Source organism: Larimichthys crocea, chromosome VI (genome assembly GCF_000972845.2).
Source record: "Larimichthys crocea isolate SSNF chromosome VI, L_crocea_2.0, whole genome shotgun sequence".
NCBI classification, from domain to species: Eukaryota; Metazoa; Chordata; class Actinopteri; family Sciaenidae; genus Larimichthys; species Larimichthys crocea.
In genome coordinates, this window is record NC_040016.1 from 12,511,737 (window position 1) to 12,539,715 (window position 27,979).

The 27,979-nt window shown below is 40.5% G+C and overlaps 4 protein-coding genes across 6 annotated transcripts; all 4 read right to left on the reverse strand.

Moving 5' to 3' along the window:
• Window positions 1-270: 270 nt before the first annotated feature.
• Window positions 271-3,831, reverse strand: hyal1 (hyaluronidase 1). Its single transcript, XM_010745848.3, has 4 exons — window positions 3,716-3,831; window positions 2,490-3,397; window positions 2,319-2,408; window positions 271-1,603 (listed from the first exon to the last, which is right to left on the reverse strand). The coding sequence occupies exons 2-4, from the start codon at window positions 3,393-3,395 to the stop codon at window positions 1,277-1,279; spliced, it is 1,323 nt and encodes a 440-aa protein (XP_010744150.2). The 5' UTR covers window positions 3,396-3,397; window positions 3,716-3,831; the 3' UTR covers window positions 271-1,276.
• A 650-nt stretch (window positions 3,832-4,481) lies between these two features.
• On the reverse strand, window positions 4,482-9,667 carry hyal2a (hyaluronidase 2a). Its single transcript, XM_010745849.3, has 4 exons — window positions 9,238-9,667; window positions 7,371-8,343; window positions 6,767-6,856; window positions 4,482-5,584 (listed from the first exon to the last, which is right to left on the reverse strand). The coding sequence occupies exons 2-4, from the start codon at window positions 8,298-8,300 to the stop codon at window positions 5,207-5,209; spliced, it is 1,398 nt and encodes a 465-aa protein (XP_010744151.2). The 5' UTR covers window positions 8,301-8,343; window positions 9,238-9,667; the 3' UTR covers window positions 4,482-5,206.
• A 4,344-nt stretch (window positions 9,668-14,011) lies between these two features.
• tusc2a (tumor suppressor 2, mitochondrial calcium regulator a) lies at window positions 14,012-16,683 on the reverse strand. 2 transcript variants are annotated; one of them, XM_027279230.1, is made up of 4 exons: window positions 16,439-16,683; window positions 15,648-15,869; window positions 14,838-14,958; window positions 14,012-14,749 (listed from the first exon to the last, which is right to left on the reverse strand). In XM_027279230.1, exons 2-4 carry the CDS (start codon window positions 15,794-15,796, stop codon window positions 14,684-14,686), a joined length of 336 nt encoding a protein of 111 aa, XP_027135031.1. In that variant the 5' UTR covers window positions 15,797-15,869; window positions 16,439-16,683; the 3' UTR covers window positions 14,012-14,683. The 2 variants fall into 2 exon arrangements, with proteins under 2 accessions (XP_027135031.1, XP_010744154.1); XM_010745852.3 differs by having other exon boundaries at window positions 15,648-16,682.
• Window positions 16,684-16,772: 89 nt separating this feature from the next.
• LOC104930949 (ras association domain-containing protein 1) lies at window positions 16,773-27,925 on the reverse strand. Of its 2 annotated transcripts, XM_010745850.3 has the most exons (7): window positions 27,652-27,925; window positions 26,424-26,776; window positions 25,504-25,628; window positions 18,596-18,700; window positions 18,223-18,508; window positions 17,991-18,106; window positions 16,773-17,899 (listed from the first exon to the last, which is right to left on the reverse strand). In XM_010745850.3, the coding sequence occupies exons 2-7, from the start codon at window positions 26,740-26,742 to the stop codon at window positions 17,753-17,755; spliced, it is 1,098 nt and encodes a 365-aa protein (XP_010744152.1). In that variant the 5' UTR covers window positions 26,743-26,776; window positions 27,652-27,925; the 3' UTR covers window positions 16,773-17,752. The 2 variants fall into 2 exon arrangements, with proteins under 2 accessions (XP_010744152.1, XP_010744153.1); XM_010745851.3 differs by lacking the exons at window positions 25,504-25,628; window positions 26,424-26,776; window positions 27,652-27,925 and adding an exon at window positions 20,867-21,376.
• Window positions 27,926-27,979: the final 54 nt, after the last annotated feature.

A 27,979-nucleotide genomic window follows, 5' to 3' on the forward strand; every position in this document is an offset into this window, starting at 1 on the left:
ACAAATATTTTAAATGAAAACACCAGCATGTAAATTATGGCGTTTACTAAAAGTGTTATCTTAATAAATCCCTTCCAAACAGAAGATTATTTACTAATCGTAACAATGACGCATAAATCCTCCGCTACAAGTGTCCTGGATTCAAAATGCTACCTCACAGCACAAGTACATAGTATTATTAGTCCAATTTTCTTATAGTATAACTTAGTATCATTGTATTGTATTGAGTTTGTTTCCAAAAAAATATTATATTATTGGATTATTTGCAAGTAGCTTTCTGTGTTTAATCAATTTAGGGCCAATTTTAATTGCCAACTTTGTTCAATACATCATATTTTGTTAGCTGATCATATGGTTTGTGTGGAAAAAGCTGAAACCTGAAAGAAATCTGTGAAGTAACTTTAACTGTCAAATAAATGTAGTGGATTAAAAAGCACAATATCTCCAGCAAAATGCAGTCATACTCAAGTTAACTAAGAACAAGGAAATTATACTCAGGTACAGTACACAAGTTAATTAAGTGGCATTTACTTGAAAACGTATCATTAAAGTCATCCTTTAGACGCGTTTTAAGACAGAAAAATACTCTTTATTATTCTAAATGAATACATTTGAAATTATTTGCTTAAAAACTCTAAACGGACACCTACTCCTTCTACCTCATTGCAAACTCCAGAATTATATGATTGAGTGATAATTGTTCATTTCAAAAATAGCAATTATCCTCCAAATTAGATGTGATATCCCAAAATCAGCTCCTATGTACACATCCTAAATTCAGGTTTAAGGTGAGCAGAGAAACCTTCCTCCATGTGGAAATCATGCAAACAAACACCATCATTATTCATTCTGCACAGCGAAGCTCAAACATCCATATGAAGTGGCAGTAAGTGAAACACAATTTTGACTGGAGGGTGAATTTAAGAGTGTTAAGAGCTCATTTCTAAATCTCAAATGGCAAAAATATTTCATGCCATTAAACAACACATTCATCATTTACTATAAGACATCACTGGTGTGTAAAGATTAGTCTGCATACATTGTTAAATGTAACTGCAACATTATCTCCCGTATAAATTAAGGAACACTACAGAGGTAATTCATTAAGAAAACACACCGGTCAAAGATGTGGACATTTCTATTCACACGAGGCCGCTTGCACTCATGCAGATAACTACCTCTGGGCCAAACAAGCCCCAGTCGACCACTGGAGTGGTTCATTTTCACACTTCACACAAACCTTACCACTATTTATTAAACCCATACTGTCACCCTTTTATGCTGGAACTGGTTTGGAGCAGCTCTCACCAGTCCACCCATGGTAACACTTGCACCGAAACTCAGTCTTCATGCGAGTCACCTCATGTGTTCTCATCTGTCCTGAAACTATATAGTTTTTCCCCCCCTCTGGTTTCTCCTCAGACACCACCTTCCACCCGACAGGGTCGAGGTGGAGGTAGGCCCTCGATTTCAGGTTCTTCCTCTGGCACCTTCCCTGTGAGGAACACAAGGTCCGGCTGCAAAGAGTGGCTGCTGACGTCACGTTCACCAGGTAAAAACCTAGAGTCTCGTCGATGTAGGATTTGACAGCATCACAAGTGGCCTAAAAAAAGGGACGAAACAAAAGATACATTACACGTAAATATGATACAATACAAGACCTGGTACTATTATTTAAAAAAAAGTATATATAAAACTAAATGTTTGTGATCCATGTTTAAAGGTTCAAACAGACTTGAGGTTGTGTAGAAAGTATAGAGATTTTGATCTTTTCTTGGGATTTGTTGACAATGAAAGAGACAGAAAGAACAGGAAATTTAAAACGAAGGAGGCAAATCTCCCTGAAACATATTGGTACAATAAGGTTCCCTCAAAGGGATCAAGTTGCTGTTCTCAAACGTTTTCTTAAATTGTCTAGCTTTAAGTGAAGCGCAGAGCAGTGTGAGCTTAAATTCGAAATCCATTGAAATTAAAACATGTTGCAAAGCTCCTCTCCTCCAAGGACATTGAGCTTTATGTTTATGTTGTGGTTTCTTTTGGCTATCCTTCTTTCATCAGTGTGATTGCTGAGGTTGTTTCCTGTTCTTCTAGTCCAATGAGTAATAGATCACCATAGCCACAGTCATAAACAGAAGTAAACAAGACAACATCAACCATCATCATTTTAGAAACAGTTCCTGAAATGTACTCTTGATCGATAAAGATATTTACAAGACATATAACAGTTGGTATCGAAACATACTGTGTGTAAGTGAAGATCAGATTATGTTGATGGGAAACCAATCATTGTGAGCATGGCAACATATCAGTTATTGTACCTTAGATTTGGAGAAGCCATGGTCTCCCCAAAGCACTACCCCTGCAGATCCTAAAGCAGCACTCTCTCCGATGGTGTAGACCAGATGTTCCTGCAAGAGGAAAAAAAACAACAATCAGACCAAATCATGACAATCCCAAAAGTGCGTGGAGTTAAACCATCAGTTACTCACCTGGGAGAGGAAGTCTAATGTGTATGTGTAGACGATGCGAGCGTATGGGTACACGGGCGGTGTCAATAGATTCAGCTGAGCTGCTCTCATGCCCTCCAGGATGCGGTGTTGAACGAAGAGGAGCACTTCTTTGTCAAGGTGTCGCAGGTTGAGGCTGAGGTAGATGTCAGGATAAAGAGCAGAGGAGACGTTCCACAACCAGGTCAACTCGTCGTTCCTCTTTAACTCAATAGCGGGACATTCCCCTGTGTAGTTTGTGCTTTCTTTACTGTAGTAGTTGTAGCAGTTGGGAAAACCATAAAAACCCCACAGCCCATTTGGTCTTTCCTCTTGCCCCAGTTTCAGTGTCTCCTCCATGAATTTCCTCCCAGCTGTCTCAAACTCCAGCCGTGCTTCAGCGTTTACCTGTGCAGGTCTCCAGTCTGGATGCATGGATCTCACTAGCTCTTTTGATGCCTCCCAGTACACCTGCTTACTGTCCCAGTTTCTCTCCCATACAGGTCTCCAGCTCTCCCAGTCCACCACAGCCAGGCCCTGGAAATCCCTGTCAGGGATATCGGTGCGGATATCATCAGAGGCGGCTCTGAGGTGTTCATCAAGACTGGCGTTTTGTGGCACCCCGCCATTCACAGCCTCCATTTGGCTGGAATATCTGGGATACAGACCAAGCTTTTCGGCGTAAAAGATGGTTATGTTTTCACCCATGAAAGTTTGGTTCTGGTTCTGGGTGATGCTGAACGTGCCCAGGTCGAGATCCACATCATATTGAGAGAGACAGCTGGCAGTAGGGGCGTTCCACACTGTGAGGAAAGGCACCTGGGAAAGGGGAGACGTTGAAAACTGCAGCCCTGAAACTAGGCTGATCAGTTTTAAGAAAAGCAGCAAGTCCAGTTGAAACGAACTCATCTCTGCAAAGAAGGAAATGACAACACTGCTAATATCACTCAAGGGCATTGTGACAGGGTATTACAAAATCTATGAACAAACCTGTTTTTAAGTTGTGATGTAACCAGCATTTCAAAGATCAAAATCAGGTTTCAGTATTTCCAACACTAAAATGTTCTTTCATTTATTCATTTTCATTCATTTCTAGTAATCCATGTATCCAAGACATCCATAAATGTTGCTGTGATGTAGATATATATATGGGAATAAAGTAACAAGACTATAATGTAATGAAGTGTGAAATAAAGTAATGAAGCCATAATTACAAACCATAAACTTACCTATTTAACAACTGGATGCTGGTTTGGGCTTTGAGGTCTGGACGTGTTGTGAAATACAACCAGCAGTCCCATGATCTAAATCACACATGCCTGAAAAGAAGAACAAAAATGGGGAAGCGACACCAACAAAGAGGTGGTTGTGGGATTTCTAAACAACCAATCATAAGTGTGCAAAGTTTATCTCACAACCAATCAAATGCATGCAGAGAGTCTACCAACCAATCATAAGAGACATGCAGATCATTTTGAGCAGCAGGCAGATTTAAAGTCACAGGCAAGTTAAAACCTCGTCCCATCATCCTGTCTATCCTGAACAAAGGCTTTTCAGTTTGTCTCAATAAAAAAAAAAAAAAGTCTTGTAATTGGTGGCAAACAGTTAGCCTCAGAGACTCAGGCTGGAAAGGCAATATAGCTCTGCACTAAATGGCTGTCAAGCAAGCCATAATGAACTCTTACTCCTCCAAATTGAGTTGGGCAAAGCATACATTTAGTACAGCTTGCTCAAGTCTTAAAAGCAGTAAAAATAACTCTTGGCTTAACAGCACCCTACAATTACATGGGGAGGGGGGCATGAGGCAGCAGCCTGCAAAATGTGTCCTTTTTCTGAGCACAATCTGGCTTTGCTTCCTCGTAGTGGCCAGTGATGACATGTTCTTCCCCCCGGAGGCTTAACTGTTACCGACTGTAGACAACAAACCCTGTATTAGGTTACATTTACCTCCCATCTTGTTTGTGTTCTGTAAACCTTCAGAAATTAGACAAGGACTTTGACAAAGAACTTTATTTACTTAGACATAAGTCAAATTTGAGGACACTCTAAAGAGACAGGCAGTTGTGTGAGTGAAAGTGTGGCACAAAGTGTCAGAAATTTGCTTTTTACATTGTGCTTCTGTTGTAAAAATACAGGACGGACTGTTATTTTTTATTATAAATTGAGTAAAGTGTTTAAATAGAAAACTAGTAGTCATGTGTTGGACATAAAAATAAGAAAATATCATATAAAACACCTAACAATACATTCAAATAAATAGTAATACTGTAATTGCCTCTATTAAAACATCAGTTGTCAGAGAGAGGTCATGTTGGAAAAAAAGATCAGGCACTAATATATTGTGCTACCAGATTTAAGTTCATCAATTCCACTTTCACCACACAGATACTGACATACATCAACTCATTCATCACAAAAACTTTCTCTCTACGAGAAACATGGAATTTGACACTTGGGAAACAGTGACTGAGAGGAAACTGAGAGCAAAATGTAAACAAGGTCATTTCCAGGCAGCCCTCCATTGTTTAAAAAAGGTTAAAAGTTATAAACAAATATAACTTTGCAATTTCCACAGTGTTTCTTATAAAACCTCACTTTGTGTCATCCATTTACAGCAACTAAAAGACTAAAAACACTCCTCAACTCAACTCCATCTTGATAGCTGGTGTGCTCCTGTATTTTAAAACACAAAAAAAAATGCCTGCAGCATGTATAGCGTACTAACAGAGGAGTAGAGAGATAATCAGTAAGATCACATATTTCTGTGCTGATAGACTGGTGGCCTGTGATGGCGTGTCTCTCTGATCGCAGCGCTCTCCGTGATATCCGCTGTAGCACTGGCACTGAAACTCTGCTTGAAAACTCGTCTTTTCTGCTTCGCCGAGCTCACCGTTGACTGTCTGCTTGCCGCCCTGGCTGATGATACTGTGGGTGAGGGGGTTCAGATGCAAGTAAACATCGCTGTCTGGATTTTTGCGTAGACAGCGGCCGTTAGAAGCACACAAGGTCTGGCTGCATAGCTCTGCTGCCGTGGAGACGTTGAGGAGGTATTGACTCAGCGGACCTCTGAGATACACATCCAGGTCAGAGCAGCTGTTCTGGAATGAAAAAGAAAAATACAAAGTCATCACACATATGTGACAAGACTCACAAAATGTTAAGTCTGTACTGTGGACCTTTAATACCAACAAACCTTCTCATGTTTTCAATCACATTAATCATGTGTGTGAGGTTCAGTATTATAACTTTTTAAGTACTTTAAAAGGAAACCTTTAAAGCCTTCTGTGTAATAATCAAGGGTGAAGTATTCAGATCCTTCACTGAACTAATGAGTGTGATATCACTATATAAACATAATCTGTTGCAAGTACAATCCACTGTATTTAAAATGTCTCCAAAGTACCAAGATTCTTATTGTTACTGACGGATTAATGTAGAAGAAGCATTTTAATGTCGTCAAAGCTTGACTGGAGTTTTGACCATTTTCTATACATTTACAGAATATATCCATTTGCTCTTTAACAATAAATCACATTAATTATATTAGTGTATTCCACCACTGGTAGGATTAAGACCTGAATGAAAAATTTTGTTATGATGTATTTTTTTAAGCAAGTTAATCTTTTTTCCCCCATTCCTCACTATATTTAAGTAAGCGCACATCCAGTTCTATTAAATGGGAACTGTAACTGTGTTGATTCAGGACAAAATGTATTAAAACATTTTTTTTGAAAGAGTCCTCACTAGAACTACATTCATGATTAAAATGGATCCTAAATGGATTACATATATTTCCAGTGAATGTCTCTCTAACTTGTAGCAAGTGGTGATAATTTACTGTGGGTGTTCAAAATGAAATCAAATTTGTCACGCTATAGTTCAGCTATTTAAAGATTCAAGTATAGGTCATGTTTATTCATGAAAGTCAATCAAACAAACCAATCAAAGCCATTTTATTTCGTTATCTTCAGTTTGATTGAATGATATGCACTGAAAACACATTTTAAGGCTTTGTCTTAATTGCCAAAATTATAGTATCTAGCAGCTTTAAATGTGACTGAAAGAAAAACACAAATATCTCTCATGTCCATGTTTATTCAAGTCACTAACTGTGAGCTGGAGCCCTGAGGAATAATTGTTAGTCATCAAATGACTGCACACATGACAGACAGGAGCAGCAGGTCAAAACGTACCAGATGATGATGTTTACGGACAAATTTGCAAGTTGTGTCTGAGTGATTAACGTGTTTGTTTCATAATTAATGTGTGTGGATGCTTACTTTGCTGCTTGCATAAGCAGCTTCGCCCCACAGGATGATTCCTGCTGCTCCCAAAGCCACGCTCTCCCCGATAGTGGAGACAAGGTCCATCTGTAAAAGATGATACAGCACTTTAACCCCATCACATTTAACCATTTTACATTTCTAAGGCTTAGAGGCCAAACACAGGAAAGATAAACTTCTGAGTGTCACTATGACAGGGTCAAATTGTTAGTGGGACATAAGCTACTGTATGTGAAGAGCAGCAGCAGCTCTTATCTATAGATTTTCAACTTGACCAACACCCATTCCGCCCACTCCACACAAATGAGAGGCATTAAGGTATCCTGCCCACAACAAGAACAGGAAACGACTGTGGCTCCCGATAAGAGAAAGCTATAACTCCATGCAGCATGCACTGATCACAGAGAAAGAGGAGGGTAGTTCAGACTGTTAGAGATACAGTGTAACTGAGAGTAGGGACAAAAAAAAATCTCTGTTGTTATCATACAGGAAGTACAGAGCACAGCAACACAGTCATTTTAAATGTCACCACCATTGGTAAAGAAAAGGGTGAAAAAAGCTGATTCAGGACAGGCATTGTTTCAGTAAGTTAGAGTGTAACCTCTGTCAGCTGTTCCAGGGAGTTGGCGTACGTAGGCCGGGTGTACACAAAGACAGGACGTGCCAATCCATCGCCTGTCGACGCCAAACGCATCCCCTCCTTCACTCGGTTCCGGACAAACTGTCGCCCTGAGGTTGAGGAACGCAGCACAGTGCCCATGTAGATAGAAGGGAAGAGGGCGGTGCTCTCAGTCCACAACCATTTCAGCCGCTCGTTTCGGGCCACTTCCACATCGGGACAACGGCCGGTGTAGTTCTCCAGAGTGCGCTTGTAGTCATGATTGTAACAGTCGGGGAACAGATAGAAACCCCACAGCTGGTTGGGCCTGAGGTTCTTGGCGTACTTCAGTGTCTCCAGCATGAAATTCTTAGCAGATATCTCAAACTCCTGCTGGGCCACTTTTGCCACCTGCTCTGGAGGCCAGGTTGGATTCTTCTGACGCACCAACTCGCGAGAATGTTGGCGGTAAACATCTTTGTTTTCCCAGTTACGTATCCAAAGTGGGCGCCACTCCTCCCAGTCAATAACTGCCAGACCCTTGGCCCATTTTTCCCGTATATACTTCTGCACTCCTTCTGGCATCTTGTCCAAGTGTTTAGTGAGACTGGCCAATTGTGGCAACCCCTTGTTCACCGGCGTTTCATCAGCCTCATAGTAGGGGTACAAACCTAAGCGGTCCTTATAGAAGATGGTGAGGTTCTGTCTAACAAAGCCCTCGTTGGGTGAGGCCACTATCTGGAAATTGTCCAGCTGAAGGCGAATACCATGCCTTGGGAAACAGTCTTCAGTCGGGGCATTCCAGACAAGGATCACAGGCTTTTGGGAATACAGTGGCCATCTCGTGGGTTTAAGCCCTGAGGCGCAGAGGCGGTCCCACAGCAGTACAGTCAGCAGCAGTACTTTCCAGTCAGGCAGAGTCCAGTGCAACATGTCTTCAGGTGTGAATTGACAGATAGGACTGTCACTCTCTGCTCTACATGGGGATGGAAATTTACTTTTTTAACAAGTGGCAGTCTGGGGTAATCATTTATTGAGTCAGCTATTCAAAAAGCTAGGAGAAATCACAGCAGTGCCTTAAAATCTGTGTCATTTAAATAAAGTTCTGTGCACCGTATAGAGAGATAATCAATGCTACACACAAGGAGTTTGAGTAAATAATTGACCACAATATTTAAGCTGTTTCTTGTCTTTATTTATTGAGAGGATCTTTGTTATGTGTGCTGTGTACATGAGAACTGACAGAAACTCTATTTTCCTTTATTTCCTGTATATTAATCCATAGTTTTCAGTAATGCTTTAAAATTCAGTGGTGTTTTGATGCGCTACTTAACACAGCCTATATAAATTATGACAAAACAAATCCAGTTACAAAAAGGTTTTATGTTATTGTCACTTTGGACTCCATTTGCACTACTCTGCTACATGCTGTGACTTTCATTCAGTGTCTACAGCCTAATTAAATTGTATATAGTTTTTATCTCTCTCTCTATTAAAGTTCCATTTCTTATTTCTATCAAACATAATTCTATTTTGACTTTTTTTTTCCTATTTGTGAAAATCTTATCACAGGTTTAATTTCGCTTAGCATGTAAAATCTCTCTATACATTAATTTCTTCTTTGTACATGCACATATTTAACTTCTTAGCACAGGTTTAATTTCTTTGCACAGGCTTAATTCAAATGCAGATTTAGGGAAACTTTAACGTATGTTTACTGTAGTACAGGTTTATCTATCTCATGTGCAGATTACTAATGTTCTCCAAAGTTAAGTTGCTTCAATTAAATTACATGTTGTTGTTGTTGTTGTTTTAAGCAATGAATGAGCAAAAAAGTCACATCAGTATCAGTGCAGCTGGACAAACTTACCTTTACTGGCAGACTGTGGAAGCATTCCCAAAAAACCAGAAGCCTGCTACTTCAAGCCCCGTTTTGTGTGTGTGTGTGTGTGTGTATGTGTGTTGGCTCAAAACAAATAGGAAAGTTTCAAAATGAACATTGCTTAAAGTAAGAAAAAGACGACGGGGTGGATTTAAAAGAGCATGAGTATCAGCCTGTGTCTTCTGTCCGTGCTCGGTAAAATGAAGAGAAGTGGAGTTGCCCCCTGCGATGTTGTCAGCTCGCCCCCGACTGCCAAGTTACTTTCAGGATGTTCCATTCAGATCGGGGAAAAGGGGGGGAGTGGCGAAACAAACCGGACATCCTAAGAACTCAGTCAGCGTGTCTAATGTGTTACAGCAACGTGTTTCTTCACCTTAAACCTACACATAACTTCCGACCTAACGTAAGTCAACCTAGGCTTGTGTTTCTAAGAGATATTTCCAGCACGTCCCAGCACGGGGCGCGGAATGAATCAGTCCAAGAAGTTTTTTGCCACCGCCGCTGCCGCCGTGAAACAGATACACTGTAAGCAGCAATGTCAAGACTCATAGAAGGTCATAGCGGGCCAGTGTGCCACATCCCTAAAAATAAGATCATACCCACAAATGACCACTGTGTTCCCGTGACCTTTTAGCTACATTACAATCAGATATAGCTTAGAAATGATATGGCATTTAGAAATGATGTAAAAACCTTATTTTAGTTTGAAAATACAGGCCTCAAAAGGGCTCTTAAAGTACCTGAAAATGTTAACATCCTTAGTTATAATTCATTTAACACTCAAGAATTCATCAGCCAACTCAATGGGTTTTGATTGACAGGCGCAAAAATAACCAGGCACTTTTATTTTGAAATTCTGATCAGTAGGTGAAGCAGCTGACTCAATAAATCACACTCACTTCAAAACAGCAAGAAGGCAGACAAAAACACAAATACAGATGTCCAATATGGCTTTATATATATTAGCAGTGTGTGTGTGTGTTTATAAGTGCTATAAAAAATAAAGTTTATCATATATAACCTCAGAATTTGACCTAAAACTCCTGATGGAGAAATCAAATCTGTTATTTTGTGAGACTTATACTCCACAACATTTCGTAGGCACTTTTATTTCACTGAATTTATGTAACTAATGTATTCACTTTGTAATTAGCTCATTCATTTTGCGCATAAATTATGATGCAGTACTGTGTGACTGTTTGACTCAACTACACTGTCATCTTTTTATTCCTATTTATACACATCAGGTTAATTGTGGTTTAGTTTTCACAGTCATATGTTTGGAAGAGATTATCAGTAAAGTTTTGATAAGATACACCTTATCTATCAAAAATAAATCACATGGTCACAATCATTTCATGAGAACAGGTACAAATATTTTATTCCAACTTTACAGTCTATATTAGTATTATCAGCAAATTTACTAAAAGTAGTATTATACAGCATGATGCATTAACATGTAAACTGCATTTTAATGTTTTAGCAAAGTAAATCAAATTTGGACTACTTTATTTTACTTAAGACAAGGTTTCATTTGTAGTACAAAGTATTATATGAGCCTTTGATACATATCAAGTACCACAAAATAGCACTTAAGTAAATGTACTTGAATTCATATCCTTACTCACATTACAGCACTGTCTACTTTAAAATACTGCTTATATATCTTATCGCAGTGAGTCCTTTTTGGATCACTCAGAAGTAACTGATTTTGTTACTTCTCATGTAGTACTTTTACATTTCTGTGTTTCTACTTCAATTTTAATGTTTTTTTCCACTAATGCTCTGAGCACACTTCAGACAGTGGGCACAAGGCATCTGGCATGCAGATGTCACTGCCTGCCTGAGGCATGTGATGACAGCCACTGGCAATAGCTCAGTGAAGTAACCAAGTACCGCATACCATTATGTTGCCAAGTACAGCGGATAGGACAGTGAAGAACCGGGGTCAGCCGTGAGGGATAATAAGCCATGGGAGAAAAGGTTAGAGGCCATGCACCGACACATATTTAACCAAATTTAACAAGCTGCTCTAAAGGACTGTGTAAATTGAAGCAGGACAAAGGAACGTGGACAGCTTTCATCACTTTAAAAACCGTCTAGTCCATAAATTAATTCAATAGAAAGGTGTCCCTGTGAAAGCTTTGACTTTTCCTTTGTAGATGCATGTGAGCTGAGGATGCCTGAGCACATGATTGGGGTGAGGTGAGGGCCCTGGAAGTGAAATGTTTTCCTGTGACAGAGTCTGTTCCGCGGTTTGTTTTTCTAGCTTTGCTGACTCACCTCACCATATCATTAGTTTTTCTTTCTTTTTCTCTTTCTGTGTGTGTGTGGAAAAGGAAAATGTAGACCATGTGAACAACCCACACGAATGAAAAGGGAGGGAAAGGTTTCCTCATCTAGTCTCAGCTTCCCTTTGACCTCGGCCTCCTGAACATTACATCAGCAGAAATCAGGGACCTTCAGGAAGCGAAAACAATAGCAGGGAAACTGGAAACACGCCTTTCCACCTTCACTTTACATCCTAAGCAACAAATTGCAATAGTTGGGTAATCATGGAACTTAAATTGGAACAACTGGGTTTGACTATAACAAAAGTTTACTGCCCTATTATACTAACAAAAACAAGACAAAACACCCAATTTGTTCATGAATGAATTAAAAACCAAAGTTTGCCGTGAGGCCACAAAATGCTGCTGATACAAATTCACAGCTGCAGCGACGCCACCATCAATTTCCATGGATTATTTGTTTTCCTTCAGTAACTGTCGGTCACATGGGCTGTGAATGATCAGACTATACCTCGGCACGGAGTAACATAATCCAACTGTGAATTCAAATAAAACAGGCTACAGCATTCACTGCTGTTTTAGTTTAAACAGCTACAACATGTTAAGGGGATTCCATGAGAAAACAATATATCTCTTTTACTGTTTATAATTCAAAGCATGTTTAAGTTCCTTTTTCAAGGCTGCTGATAATTTATAATGACGATCTCTCTCAACCGCAGCCACATGGACAACTTTTGCCTTTTCTAAACGCATTGTATACATCACACAACACATTGTATAGATTAGAACAGCGCTATATAGTGTCACATGCATGAAGTTCATACATTTTTATGGCTTTATGAGAAAGGGTTCATCCTTATATTACAGCCCCGGACTTGTAGCAAAACATCAAAGACCAGTGGAGAGGAAACACATCAAAGTGAGTGACCTCTGGCCCAAAAACACTCCCAACCACATTCCACACAATTACAGACACTAGAGAATGCCTGAAAAGGAAGCCCTACCCATTTATTGTGGGGATTTGTCAACCATGAAATATGTTTACATTGCCATTAAAAGTTTGATATTGTGCCAACTGGCAGCACCGGCCTCAACTGGTCACGACTTTGAGTCTTTGGATGTTTACCTCAAGAGAGCATTTAATTACACCTTCAGCTTTTTTGGAAAGTCTAACCGCACAGGATTGTCATTAGAAATAAGAGAGTAAACATACATGATTCAACAAACACCAGATATCATCGCACAGGAACTCATTAAAAGTTAGCAAAGATGAAGATTTCTGCTGCCATCTAGAGGTTACATACCTTACATGCTATGAAAGTGTAAATTAGTGGCAAATAATGTTTGCAGACCTTCTCCACCTTTGCATAAAGGGGGATAAAAGTTTGTGTGGAGTCGCGCACAGCATGCAGTGCATGCGTGCAGCTCTGCAAGGCAGACTGAAATTTAGGAAGGCATTGATGAAAAGCTAAAAATAAGGTTTACAGCTGTCGTGGAAGTAGAGACATTGCTGGCAACATTTTTAAAAGTGACGACTTGATTGAAGGCAATCTTGACTCATACGATCACTTAGAGCAAATTGAAGTCACAATGGGTTTTCATTATAAAACTGAGCTCTTTCTTGGTTGGGGGTTGGATAAAAAGATCAATACTCTCCACTCTCATGTGCGTTCCATATGAAGCTGGAGCCAACCACTGACGGTATAAAGAAGAGTCGTTTTGAAGCTCAAGATCTCTGGTGCTGGTTGTCGCCATGTTAGTAGTCCGGCCTCTTTCGGCTCCCAGTTAATCTGAAAATTGTCAAAGAGGTGGATCATCGGCTGACCTGAGATGGGAATGATCCCTGGGTGCTCAAATAAGGCATCTGTAACAGCACCAATCTGTCGGTCAAAGTGGCCACGCTGTTAATTATGCGTAACTTTAATACCTTTAAAACCTTAATATAATTTGAACAGGTGAGAAGAAAAAAAATCACCCTTAGTCATGAATGGGGAAATTAGCTATAGAGACTAAAACTGTTTTTTTGTACCAGGTTGTAAACATGTTTATTTCAGCTGTGGTATTGGACATTTTAACATGGGGGCTTATGCAGTGGCTTCATTTCCTAGCCATGAAGGTTGCTGCCTGGAGCCAGCAGCCGGCTTGTTTAGTTTAGCATAAAGACTGTTAACAAAAGGAAACTGCAAGTCTGACTCCATTCAAAGGCAATAAACTTCACCTTCCAGCATCTCTAAAGCTTACTAATTAACTAACATGTTTTATGTTATGTGTTTAATTAACACAAAAATCAAAGGCAGATACGAGAGTGCAAGAAAGCGAATACACTGATTTTGCAAGATGCTAAAACATTCATTTAAACTTGTACATCAGTTTACAAGCAAAGTGAGACGTGTACGGGACAGATACTGACATAACTCAATAGTAAAAGTAAAGCACAACCAACAAAACAGAAAACATCTTGACTTGAGACATTCAGCTCAGTAAACCATTTATTCAAGTATTTCCAACTAAGAAATCTGAAATTATTTACAGTACATTATGTTCACTAGTGCAGGTCTGAGCTTCGGTAACTGAGACAGACTCAGACGTGACAACACAGAACATGACCATATATACAATAAATTTCACAACCCTTCATTATTCTACCCTGTGACTACTTCTTCAGTCCCTCTCGCATACATACACTCAAACAAACCTAAGTGCACACGTGTACACATACAAAGACGCATACAGTTTCACTCTACGTCTCACAGAAGGCATAAACCATTAAAGCCTTTTCACATCGAGGATGTTTTTCCCTGCAAAAAACTCACATGAGAGATACATCGCTGGATGTATTCTCTAAGACTGCGTACATATCAGCTGGGTAGTGAACACACAACCTGTACCATCACCATCACTACTTATGTCAATATCAAAATATGGATTTTTGAGAACAGGGCACCCTTTTGACTATATTTGAATTCAAATGTATAACATTTCATTCAATATATCAGTTTAATATGACAGTTGGAGTTTTCCTTTTTTGCTCTCCACACCACAGTTCCAGTCTTGACCGCGATGCTCGGAGACTGGAACAAGACTTTGCTCCCAGACGAGTACCTGTGGCTGCACTTCATAGTAGATCAGTCCTGTGCAACATTTCACACCTCACAGAGGACGATGGGGAAATCTACATGAATACAGGGGTGGTCGAGCTTCACAATGCCCTGAAAAACAAAACAATGTTGAAATTGATGAATCGGTCGACGATCACCTCCAGATGATCGGCATCGTCAAAATGTGGCTCTAGCTCACCTGTGGAATCAGGTTTTTCTGAATCCTCTTCAACTTGGACTTTTTTCTGCCATTTTTCGTCACCACCGTCTCTTCATAGAATTCATGGGCGAGGTCTCCATCCTCGTCATAGTACAGCGAACTGCCAACAGAGCGAGTAGACATCATGTCAGAGGAGGAAACCAGATCAGAATGAACTGAATCAAACACCATTATATATTTTCTCACAAATTTAATTCGCCGAGCCTTTGAGATACCCTCCACTGACACGCTGTAGTTAATAATTGCAGCATTTCTTGTATTACTTCATGTTTTTTTTTCTCTATTTTAATGAGCTGTGTGAGTGCTCTGCTTATCTGCACTTTTTAATGGCTCCACTGTGGATTAATCACATTTCTGAATTCCATTGATCTGCGTCTGCAACCGAGTATAATCATCATATTTTACTGTGGACCGTGCAAAATGGAAAGTTGCTGACACGGATGTTTATGGACATTGTCACGAGAAACTCATAATAACTGCTGAGTTTAACAAGTGATATTTTGTTTGGGGCACTGCTTGCCTAGGGGGTTAGGACACTGACCACGAACCGCAGCGCCCACACTTCCATCCGGCCTGGGACTTTTGCTAAATGTCACTGCCCATTTCTCTTCCTCCTTATTTTGTGTCATCTCCACTTTCCGCTATATAATAAAGACATAAAATGTCATTACTGTACAACTCTAAAGTGTTTGGATGCCAGAAATCCCCAATGTGGATACCTCAAAACCAGCTCCGCTTATAAAATATGTTGGGTGAACCCAACCTTTTTTCCATTCATGTATTATTTACCTCCTCCTGGTAAAAACAAACGGTGTTGCATTTCTTGAACTTTTGAGACGGGCCAGAGACTGCTCGTTCCCATCACTGGACGGTTCACCTCCGGCTCCACTGCCTGAGAAAGGCCAGACACCTTTGGCTTTGGATCCACTTCCTCCCATCCTCAGAGATAAGGCATAGTTCAGTCTGCAGCTAAAGCCTTCAAACTGGACAGTTCCTCACCAGATCCAGGATCTGTAAAGTAAAAGTGCACAGAGTTAAATGCCCCAATCAGACTTAGACTCTCTCTGCCTCCTGAAGCATCATTTGTATGGTGACAGTGACTCAGTTAATGAGTTTGAATCATCAATTAAATGCCAGTTTCAGCCTTTGAATCGAGTTTGGCGGACACAAGACCTGCTGTCAGACTCAGATGTCCCCATGTCAGGGTGACATTTATGGATTCATATTTATATTGTAGCTCTCCGTTATGTTAGCTTTACGAAGCTAACAAACCAGGCCATAGCACTAAACGCAGCTAATCTAATTCATAACAGTCATATTGTTATATCAACTCGTAACACATTCATCATTTTTTTATCCGATGCACTACGTTTGTTTCTATAAAAGCAGACACTTTAGCATGTAGCCAGTGTGGCTAATAATAACGGTACCTGCGTTAGCATCTGCCGCTGACGCAGGTTAGCTTCAGCAGCTAAACGCAAACCCGGCTGAGCAGAAACAAACACAGGATAATCATCCAGCCGTGACACTCGGTTCAACAGATGATCGTTTAAATAACGTGCTTCTCGTCAGTGTCCTACCTTAATCACACACGATTAAAACAGTCCTGTCATAACTTTTACCACCGGCTACCGTCGAGCTAACCGTTAGCTGTTTTGGTCCGTCGCGATGAAGGTGATCAGCTGATCTGACCGGCGCCGAGAGGGTTAAAGCAAAACACCGACCTGCTCCACATCATCACCAGTGTTTGTGATGATCTGTGATGTGTACACTAATAATAATATGTGTGTGTTAAAATATATTACTTTTAGCCACATGTGATATTTTAATTGATTCATGTCACCTGAAAAAAATACAAAAAAAAAAAAGTTGTTGGAAATAGAAAGATCTTTACTGAACAGTTTAAAAAAAAAGTTGTTGGAAATAGAAAGATCTTTACTGAACAGTTTGAAGGTTTGTGCATAGTCGGACACAAAGAACTGAGAAGACAGACATTTTCTTTGAAAGAGACAGAAAGAAAAAAACACAGATATTAATAATTAAAAAAAGGAATGACGCACAGCTTCCAGTGAAACACATGTATACCAATATTCATTCATGATTCCAGTCAACCAGAGTGACTTCACTTCGACACTGCTCGCTCTTGACATTCATAGTTGCATACAAATGTCCATACATCAGTCAAGCTCACAATTTGACACAGGAAAAAAAAAAAAAAAAAAAGAGTTGCACCCATTCAGGGGGTGTCGAGACGACATGGCAGACGCTGTGAGGGTCGAACGAAAATCCAAATACCTTTCAGCAACAAACGTGTCTTTAACTTTCTAACGGGATAACTGAAAAAAATGTCATTACGGTTATGGATTATGTAGTTTTTTGAAAGGTAGTAATTCAAATTTTGTATTATAGAGAAATAAAAGAAACTCGCAGATGTGATTATCTGCTCAATTACAACACAGGGTTCAACTTGGATTTCTGAATGTATAAAATCGACACGATTTATACCTAAAAATGCCAGAACTGGCATGTTCTTTAAAGTTAAAAGTGACACAGCTGAGGCACTGGGGATAATCTGATGGTACCCAATAATAAAAAGACATTACTGGATACGACCCGTCTCATCTGCCAGTCTTCACTTCTCTCAACTCATTCGCTCAGGCACATCAGACTCTCCAGGTGTAAGGCACTTCTCTCGCATCATTTCACACGCACATTCGCGCTAGCTCTCTCTCATTGTCTTGCGCCCTGTCTCACTCTCTCGTTCACCCAAGAGGCGTTTTTTTTTTAGTTATGTATCTCTGGGATCTTTGGATGCAGCGATGACTGGTCATCATCTTCCGATGATTGCCGAGCCAAGAGGTGCACGTTCAAACCCCTTCGACGCCGGAGACGTTTCAGCCGGGGGTCGAGCCAGCCAAAGCCTCCTGCATTTTAGTGCGGGCGAGAGCGTATCGCTGCACTATCTGCTTCACGTGTTCCTCCTCTTCACGCTGCAGAATGCGCAGGAAGTTCTTCAGCTCAGGCATGGAGAAGGCATGCCACTGTAAGGAGAGGGGGAAAAAAATCACATTAGTGAATGTAGAGTACATAAATTAGCCATGTTTGGATCAAGGGTGTTCATGCTGCACTCACATTGACTTCTCCAGTTTCATTCTCTTTGAGAACAAAGCTGAGGACCTTCTCATTGGGCCCAGAGCACAGACGCAGGCGGAGAGGACGTTCATCGTCAGACAGCTTGCGAATGTAAACTGAAAGACAAAGACAGAAAGACTCAACGTTAGCGTACAACATAAATTTCCACTGAAAAAAAAGTGACTAATGCTGTCCGGAGGCTAATGAGTAAACAATGAAGGCTGAGTAATACCTTGGTCATGGCGCTCGCTGCGCTCAAACAGAGCAAACTTGCCAGGATTGTCCACCACGGTGAACTTTTTCAGCAAAGCCTCGATGACTTCACGAGCAGAAGTGCGTGAGCTTATGTGCAGGTGCTTGGATGCGTCCTTTGGCAGGTAGAAAGAGGTACGACGTTTCACTCCACTCGCCTTCTTCCCTCCAGCGTCGTGACCTCCTTTCTTTGGAGGTGTAACAGACACGGGGCGGGCCAACTTGAACTGCACTTTTACGAAGCCAGTGTATGAACCATCCTTGTTCTGTGGGGACGAAACAAAGATGTTACACTGAAGGAGAAAAACAACCTTTAAAAACGCGTGGATATGTCGTGAAGCATCACCACTCACCATGTTCATGAACAGATTGCTGTTGATTTGAGCGTTGTATTCCTTCACCTTCTGCTGAATATCTGCAGTTGTCAGCTCCTGCTTTCCCCATTCGACTTTTTCATCCTGGGAGGAGAACAGTGAGGAGTTACAGTGTTAAACCAGCAGATGTCAGTGCTCACCTCCAAAGAAAACAAACCTCAGAACAACCACACCAGTACGAGGATGGAAACTGGACATGGCCGTGGTTTGTAACATGAAAAATGTCATGTTCTGCAATAACTACAGACATTATGATAATGATTATGATAACCTAATGTTTTGTACCAATCACAAAAACATGACTGAAGTGCTGTTCACCCTCTTGAGTAAGTCAAAAGGATCAGGCTTTTACATGGGGAAATAATCTCTTAATAAACACCCTGCTGCTGTGTATGAAAACATTGTGTCTCAAAGTGATATTTGGGAAGTGAGAACGGATGTTTTGGAGCTATGATGTCAAAGAAAGCCAGATTTAATCAAGTTCCTCTTCAAAAAGATCGCTTCATGTTGTGTAGAAGACGATTACAAATACCCACTTAAATAACTGTGTTCATATTTAACTTTCTGTTTCTCTCTGTTGGTTATTTCTAACAGCGAGCACCAGTTGCATCAGACTCAACTTCCTGACAACGTAGCAAAGGCGAAAAACGATGATGTCAGCTCTGCCCAATCCTGTCGGACTGCTCTGATCCCTCGGTGTAGGAGGGGTAAACGAAGGGAGGGAGGCAGGATGAGGAGGAAGTGAGAGAGAGGGAGGGGGGGGTATAACTTGCAGCTGTTTGTAATGGCTGCGACCAACAGTCCTGCATTCCTCAACTTGGTATTCACGTATAAATAGCCTCCCCTCTCTGGCTTTCACAAGTGGGAGAGCGAGACAATGCCCTCCCTTGTTTTACAGGCACATCCTGTGAAGTCAGCACCCTCATCAACCGCATACTCCTAGTCATGTTTCAGTCATGTTCCAGTCATGTACATTTGGCCTCCAGCGTCTTGCGTGAGCATTAGCTCAATTAGGGCTTTCTTCTGGGTCTACTGACCACCGGTATTTCCTGCAGCGAAAGAAAATTGTCTCTGAGGCAGCACATATTTATTTTTCCGTACTGTACTCCAGCTAATTCCTCGAAGTAGGAGCAGGGGGTTTCCTTAGGAGGAGTATAATCCAAATATCAGAGTGCTTACTTGTGTCGATGCTTGCAAAGATTTCTTCATTATTATAACCTAGCATTTCAAACATGAACTTTCTTGCCTCCATTTATCTCCCACACACTGGATTGTCTAATTAAAAACAACACAGGCAGAGTTGGAAGCATTAAAAGTACTCTGTAGCTCATAAATAAATGTCAAGCGGCAGATCAATAAAGGCAATCCTGAGGCAGATTGAGAGACTGCAGAATTAAGATGCTGCTGTTAACAAGTCAATAAATCAATACAAGGGCCAAGTTGAGTGTTCCAATATGGCAACAGTAGGAGGATAACATATGCAACAACCCTGTCTCTACATGCCCACAAAAGGAGCGTCAAACGCGGCCCAACAATGTTAAACAAAACCGGCTCCTGTGGAGAAGGGTAGAAAACAGTGACTGTCGGCGTGTTTTACTGCAAACTGCATCTGTTTCTCAATAAAGAAAGATGATCCGTGAGTGGGCGCGGGGTGACAGAAAATGAACAAATCCAAAACAATTCATGACTCATTGGTGACTGTGAAATAAGTGTGTGAAACCTGTAGGAACAGCCAATGAATAGTGGGCGCAGGAAACTCGAGAGGCGTGTGTGCGTCACAAAACAAGACATTTGGGTTGATCTCAGGGTGAAGTTCAGTACCAATAAAAGCACCTGTGTATCCACTTATATATATATATACACACACTTTATAGGTTTGTTCACATAAGTCTGTTTACTGAGAACTGGAGGAACCTGAACTCCACCCTTTAAAGCTCACTTGGCAGACGTCATCTCTGCCGGGGTGCCCTTGAGCAAAACACCTACCAAAACATGGGGTGCTCCCGAGCAAACACACCCTAATGTGCCAACTGTGAAAAATGTGAATAAAGTACTTAATTTTAACAAAAATGTCAAGAGGAGAGGAGAAATATCAACTAACGCGAGATGTTGAAGCACCCATCACCCACGTCTCTGACCCCACTTCCCCTTTTTTGGTTTATCTTTTCTTCTCTTTTCTTTTTTTAACATGACTTTCTTATTCAAGCTTTAACTTTTATTTTTTTTGTGTGTTTAGTTTCTAGCTCTCACCTTCTTCACGTTAGCATTAACGTTATCTTTCCGTGTTTTTGGGAAGAAAGACGTCCGGGCGGTGAAGTACTGCTCGAACTCGGAGTCAGAGTCCTCCTCGCTGCAGTAGCCGCTGCTGGTGGAGCTGCCCCAGGTCATCTCGAAGGACGGGGTTTTGTCCGAGCTGCTACCCTCGTTTGTCATGCTTAACTTACGGTTAAAAAGCTTTAACACTAAAGTCAACAAACTGAACTTAAACTACGACCACTAAAAGTGTGAATTAAACCGGAGTTTAAACGTTATAACTAACGGCAACGTTCGCTTCAACTGTCAACGGTCAACTACTCGACTAAATATCTCTGTAACGCCTCGATAACAACAAGTCAAACCGACAAAATCTAAACACTTCTCCTCTGAGTTAATCTACCGGCCACGTTTCCACTGTATAAACTCAGTCTCTGTGAAACAGGATGTATTGAAGCCCCCGCCCTTGCTTGCTTGGTGCTTGGCTTCCTTTCCTTCCCCCCACCGCCGCAGCCGCCGACGCCCCACCCAGCAGGTCCGTTGACTAGAGTTTGGAAAATACACAAAACCACCGCGGCTGGTCGCGATTGGACGACCGACCACGGGAAATACCAAAGACTTCACCCCTCCCGCTCTCCCCCACTGATTCTCCCATAGATGCTGCCTGTCCTCCCCGCTGAAAATGTCATGTGGTGGTCACACCATACGCACAGACATAGACCACATGGGATGACATTTATTGTCCCTTAACTCGTAAGATTTAAGAAGATCTTAAACTTTAAAAGCACAAAACAATAATTAAAGAACCTGGATGCCAACTAAAGTCACGTTTTAGCTTATCTAGTTTGCTTGAGAGTGCCTGCAAACCACATGTTTATCAAAAAGGGGGAAGCACTGGTGGACTCAGGGGGGAATCATCCCCCTGGTGACCCATGTTTGAAAAAAAACATGTCTTGGATGGCCTTCCTGTGGGGGAAATAATGAATCATGCCATATAGGGAGAACCAGATTGAGGAACAGACAGACATTTTCTCTAAAAAGAAGAACAAACACAGCTTAAAGCTTTAGTTGATAAGGAAGATGCATCTGCTGTACTTCCGACAGGATTTGTTGAGTTTAAATTTACTAGGTGTATCATGTTTTAGTTCCTCTCATTGGTTGTAGATCCTTTTAAATGCATCCAGAGGTGTTTTTGTCTCGAAAATTAACTAAGGAGGTTGCAAATTGGTTTGGCGATTTCAAGCTGATAAAAGGTGGGGTCGTGGACATGTGATAAAGTGCCCCCTTGGGTGCCCTTTTTTTTTTTTGCTCCTGCCCCTTATAACAGATTGAGTGTGCCACTAAGGCGATACCACCACAGGCCCTTGAAATACCACCACACATTTCTGAATGAATCAATTAGTTCAGTGTTTTTCTGAATTTATTTACATCACGTACCACCTCAACAAATATTTCTCTACAAGTACCACTATTTTGACATACATCAAAATCCAGCAGCGTAGGCCGAACCGAAAGAAGAAGATTATTGTTCACTGTTGTTGAATCCTGAACAGAACCGGTTCAAGAAGCAGAGTTCTCCTGATCATAGTTTCTAATATTTACCTGTTTGGAGCCACATTTGCAGAGTCTTTGAATCATTTAAATAATTTCACCTCTGTTCACTATCTCACATAAGATTTTAACTAATCATGGATATATGCACATCTACGTATCAGGCTGATATTGAAACAAGATATTTCAGGAAATGCAAACTTATTTTAAATAACTAATAACTTTAGGGATTTCCTTTAATTTGATTCACAATGTTGTACATTCTTTAATACATTTTCAATTATTTTATTTCATATAAAACATATTTCAAAGATTCCTCCTCTAAAGTACCACTATAGTAAATTTAAGTACTACCAGTGGTACTTGTACCACAGTTTGAGAACCAGTGGATTACTCGATCAACAGTAAATTAAGAGAAGAGGAAGATATAAAAACAAAATTAAAGTGGCTGTTAGTGCTAAAAAAAACATGATCCTACAATCCCTATAATGCAACCCTTTCATTATGTCATGTTTATATCATATTAGAGTTGTCTTAAATAATGGGTTTCTGACTTGTAAAGAGAGTTTATGTCAACTTCCAGGTCATAATTATCACTGGGAAACTGACCTATATTTCTATGTCTGACTCCTCTAATATTGCAGTGAGAAAAAACAAACATGGATGCCTCACGTCAACCAAAAAACACGTTGCTCAGTGTAAATTAAACCCACATTGAATAGTGGTTTGTATATTGTCAGTGCATGGTATTTTAGTCCTCACACAACCGACTCTATAATCAAGTTTCTCTCAGCCATATAGTGTGATGTGAACGTAGCACTGGACCCTGTCTGTCTCAGAAATGCCCACTTCTTTCAAATCCACATGTCTCCAGTGTGTAACACAAGATTTCTCTTTTTAAAGATGAAGCCTAAACTGAGATAACACTAATGATGTCATCAGGGTTAATTCTCCAAACCTCAGAAAGACCCTTCAGAAGACAGAAGACTTACAGTAATACAACTAGTACCGACTGAGTAGTCCTCCTTGTGATGAGTAAACTGAACTTCATTGTAACTTACCCACTTTCCAAGCAAACTGCAGAACATTTCCTGTCTCCTGATTGTAATTATTGGCTCATTTCTGTTTTCATCATTCTCAATAAATTAGTTTTGGACACTTGGTTGAACAAGACAAGATAAATGAATGTTACTCTGGAAAATTATGTAGACTTTCTCATAATCTTCTGACCTTTCAGAGACAAACTATTAATTGAACTGACTAAATACTCTGCAGATGAATTGATAATGAAAGTAACAGGTCCAATACGCCTGATGGATATTGGGGCAGATATTGATTAAACACAAAGCAGTGTTGGGAATGACAAAACTAATCTTCAGTATGCATACAATGCAATATAAACATGATAAATCATCAGTGGGACAGTAATGTGACTCAAGATGACGCCACATTTATTACTTTTTTTTTAGTGAGAATCGAGCCACTGAAAACTGTAATCAGGATGTTGATGACATTTGCTTTCACTTCTGCTAGAAAATGAATAACATTTAAAGAAATGAAATGAAAATAGCTATGATTTTGAGGCAGTTCTCTTTTTTGCTGTCTGAAACATCCCACCCACATCCTACCCTTTTAAATGATTCAAGTAATAACACAGATGAGAACAAAATAAATAAGGGCATGTGTCCAATCGGTGCAGACATTTCTTAATATCTTCCAGATAAGAGTCGATACAGAACATAATGATCGTGTTTTATATCATTTGTTTGTCTGTTTTGTAATAGGTTGTGTTTATCGCAGATGAAGGAAAAACACATGTTGTTAATAACATTAATTATGGCTGCATTTTATTCAGGTGAGGCAGACCGAGGGCTCACTGGCACTGCTTACTGTTACACCATATGTGCTTTTCATGCCGTGTTAAGTCAACATGTCTGTTGTGTGAAAATCCAGTGCACACAGAAGCCTCCATCACCAGCATAATATCTTGCCATGTCTCCATACTGTTCATACTGTGCTGAACAGCTTGTTGAAGGTTTTACATTCCAGTCGTCCTTTGATAAGCAACAAGTGCTAGATAGTGAGGGAATAAACTCTGTTACCAAGAGACCAAACACACAGCTGCCTTGAACAGCTACTGGCCCACAGCCTTGACTCTGCTCTTTACGAATCACACTAATGTGGTGCAGAAAGAAAAGGCATCGTTTAAAGGAAAAAGATCCTCACCAGTCAATGGTGACTGCAGTCAACCAACCCAAATTTGCATATTTTAATCACTCTAAAAGCTCTCAAATGATTTTTCTGAGTTGTTTTCTGAGTGTAGTATATATATATATATAGATATATATATATATATATATATATATATAATATATAGAGTATTTAGAGGCTGGCCTCCTGCATCTGCTGCCAGATTGTCACTGCGTCGTGGTAGATCAATCAGGCTCCTCTAAGACTTTGTAACTAAGAGTTATCTGAGTATTGACTTTTATTTCTGTCACCAGACTCCAGCTCTTCGCCCTCCTCACCACCAGGCTTCTGCACCAGTCCGCCCCAGCCTAAACCCTCGACGGCCTCTCCTACCTCGTCCCCGGCTCAAGCTCCCCCCGTGAGCTCCCCTGCCCCTGCTGCCTTCCTGGCACCCGTGGCACCCCCCTGCCCCTTTTCCCGTGGTCTAATAAACGGCTGCTTATTTGGCAAACTCTGCTCCTTGCATTTTGGGTCCACTACCAGCGAGACACCACATCATGGTTTCTTAACAATGACAAACTTCCCTTTTAAATCCTTTTACTTCCCTTTACAAATCTGATGTTACTTGCTGCCACCTCACTTGATACCCTGCATGATCGAATGGTTCCCATTTTTGGCAATAAAGTAATTTATTGTTCCCTAAAACAGGTCACAAGGTCATGCTAAGTATAGAGGTCTGTATGAGCTGATGATAATTTATTGATGATGAAGATGCCATAAAGAGCAAGTAAACAGTGTCTACTGCCACTTTTGATTGTGAGCAATTGCATATTATCCAGTAACAAATGAGGAGCACTAAGGCAGTCATGCTGCCAAATGCAAAAAGTCCTTACCACATTTGTGTCTGTTTCTACCGTGTGCTCCACAACACATGTGTGGTCAGTCAGAGGGCCTCGGTCCCAGCTGCAGTCCAGCCGGATCAGTGCACGACAGCGGTAATGGCATGTGAATCTACAATCTGTAAGTGCAGGAAGTCACAGTCAGAGTTTAGACAGACAGTGGCAAACGTATATTCACACATATGACACTTGTAAACGTGCATGTGATATTGTATTGAGTGGGTGATGTCCTCCTCCTCTGGCCAATAATGGTCACTGCAATACTTGAATTTCTCTAGTACTCACCACCCACTCCTCTTTGTGTCATATAGTATATACAGTATATGTATATATACACATACATAGATAGAATAAACAAAAATAAACATGTTGAGTGCAGCTGGGATATAAAACAGAGGGAAGATACAAAATATCAAGGGTCACATGAATTTACACTTCAGTTTATACCTATTTCACAATCTTTTGTTTGACCAAAATGTGTCAGTGTGTCATCATGATTGATTGTGGTTTTGTATTCAGATTACTGTTAAGAAGCAATTCTTTCCTGCACACTAAGTGTTTTACACAAACCGCAGCTGTATTTCACTGGGTTTCAGTTGATGGAGGGGAAGTAGACTATTGCAACTCTAGAAAAATGTAGCAAGTAGAGCATACAGGTTTTTAGTCAACCCTGAGCCATGGTAATGACCAAACCACAAAAACAAACTTCAACATCTGCATGCATTTTAGTCCAGTTAGCAGCTGGAGTACAGAGTTTTACAGGCCTGCACCTACACTGGCAGCTACATCTTTCTCCGTTTAACCAAATTTCCTCTTTTTCTCAGTCTTGCTCTCATTTCTGATCATGCTTATGCACAGTGGTAATCACACATGAACACACCCAGACATGAAACAGCCTACGTAAGCCAACTCACTGACACACCGCAGGCTCTGCTTGTAAAGTCCCCAGATGAAGTCTCCACACAAGTCACACCACGTGGGCTGAGCGTGGCTGCAAGGCTGGAAGTTGTGTCCCTCTCCCTTCTCCTCAGGGAGCTGGGGGTCCTGGGTGCTGCTCAGGACTCGGATGATGCCCACCCGGCTCAACAGGTCTGGCACCTTCCCCGGGCTGATTCTCAGGGCGTTTGTTCTTTCCAGGCGTGGAGGCGAGCAGGGCGAGCGTGATCCGGTCAGCTCTATCTGCTCTCTGTCCGACCTCAGGTCACGGAGCTCGATGAACTCCCCCCAAGACATTGTGTCTCTCAGAGCCTGACTTCCTCCATTATCACTGACAGGTGGAAAAAACATACAATAACACACTGATACCTGCCAATTTGGCTCCTGTGTTAACATGTTAAAAAACTGTGATCTTGAAATTATAATGCTCTATTTCATTTGACTTTATGAGTTTGTGTGTGAGTGTATAGTATTCTTTAAGTTGTTGTTTATGTGGTGTTTTCGAAAAGGTCATTTATCATATGGAAGAAACTATAAGGACTATATAAAGTGGTGGCAGATGTTTTGAGATCCTAGTTAAGTAAGTAAATACCACAATTTAAAAAAATACTTAATTACAAGTAAACACGCTGCTTGATATATATATATATATATATATCTATATTATATATATATATATATATATATATATATATATAAATGATACTTTAAACAAACAGATTTATCAGCTAAATGTTTAGGCATTAAAAGTGAAAGTGCTCATCACACAACAGAAAACAGTATTTTAATATTAAATGCAGTCATGCAGGAGCTGACTTTAATTGCAATTTAATCTATATAAGCTACTGGCTATAGAATACACCACATTTTATAAACTGAAAGTTTACAAAGTGTACATACAAGTATGTAAATATTGTATCAGATTAATGTATTCGAGCGTAAGTATAGTAGCATAAAGTGGAAATAGTCTACTGTAAGTACAGTACAGTTATAAATATATGTCCAAAGTTAGATGTAAGTATTTGTACAATGTTTAATGTACATACACAACATGGCTTTGTTTCCGAGCAGCTGTAATTACTCGAGTCAATTAAAGATGCATTTACGAGAAGTCAGAGGATGAAAACTCACAAAAACAAGCTCGGTAAATCCAACGAATAACTTCTGAAACTAACAAAACAAAATCAACATTTCTGTCTAACTTACCAAAACAGGGCCGTGGCAACCGCTTTGTCTCAAACTTTCTTCCATCTCAAAGAGAGAAAAACTTTCCGCAGAATTTTTTTTCTGACAGTTTCCAAGTAACGGAGGTGTGCAGCCTCGGCTACATCTCTGGAAATAATCTATCATCACCGGCTGGTTTACAGCTGTAAGAGACAAGAGAGAGGCCCGATCGTTTTTACGGTAACATCTCCGTATCTGAGGACGTCTCAATACATCTTCTGGTGTTTTCAGACTGTGTTGTAGGAGGAAGAAGCATATCACGACAAAAAAAAAAAAGAGAGAGTGAGATGAGACAGAGCTGTACCGACAT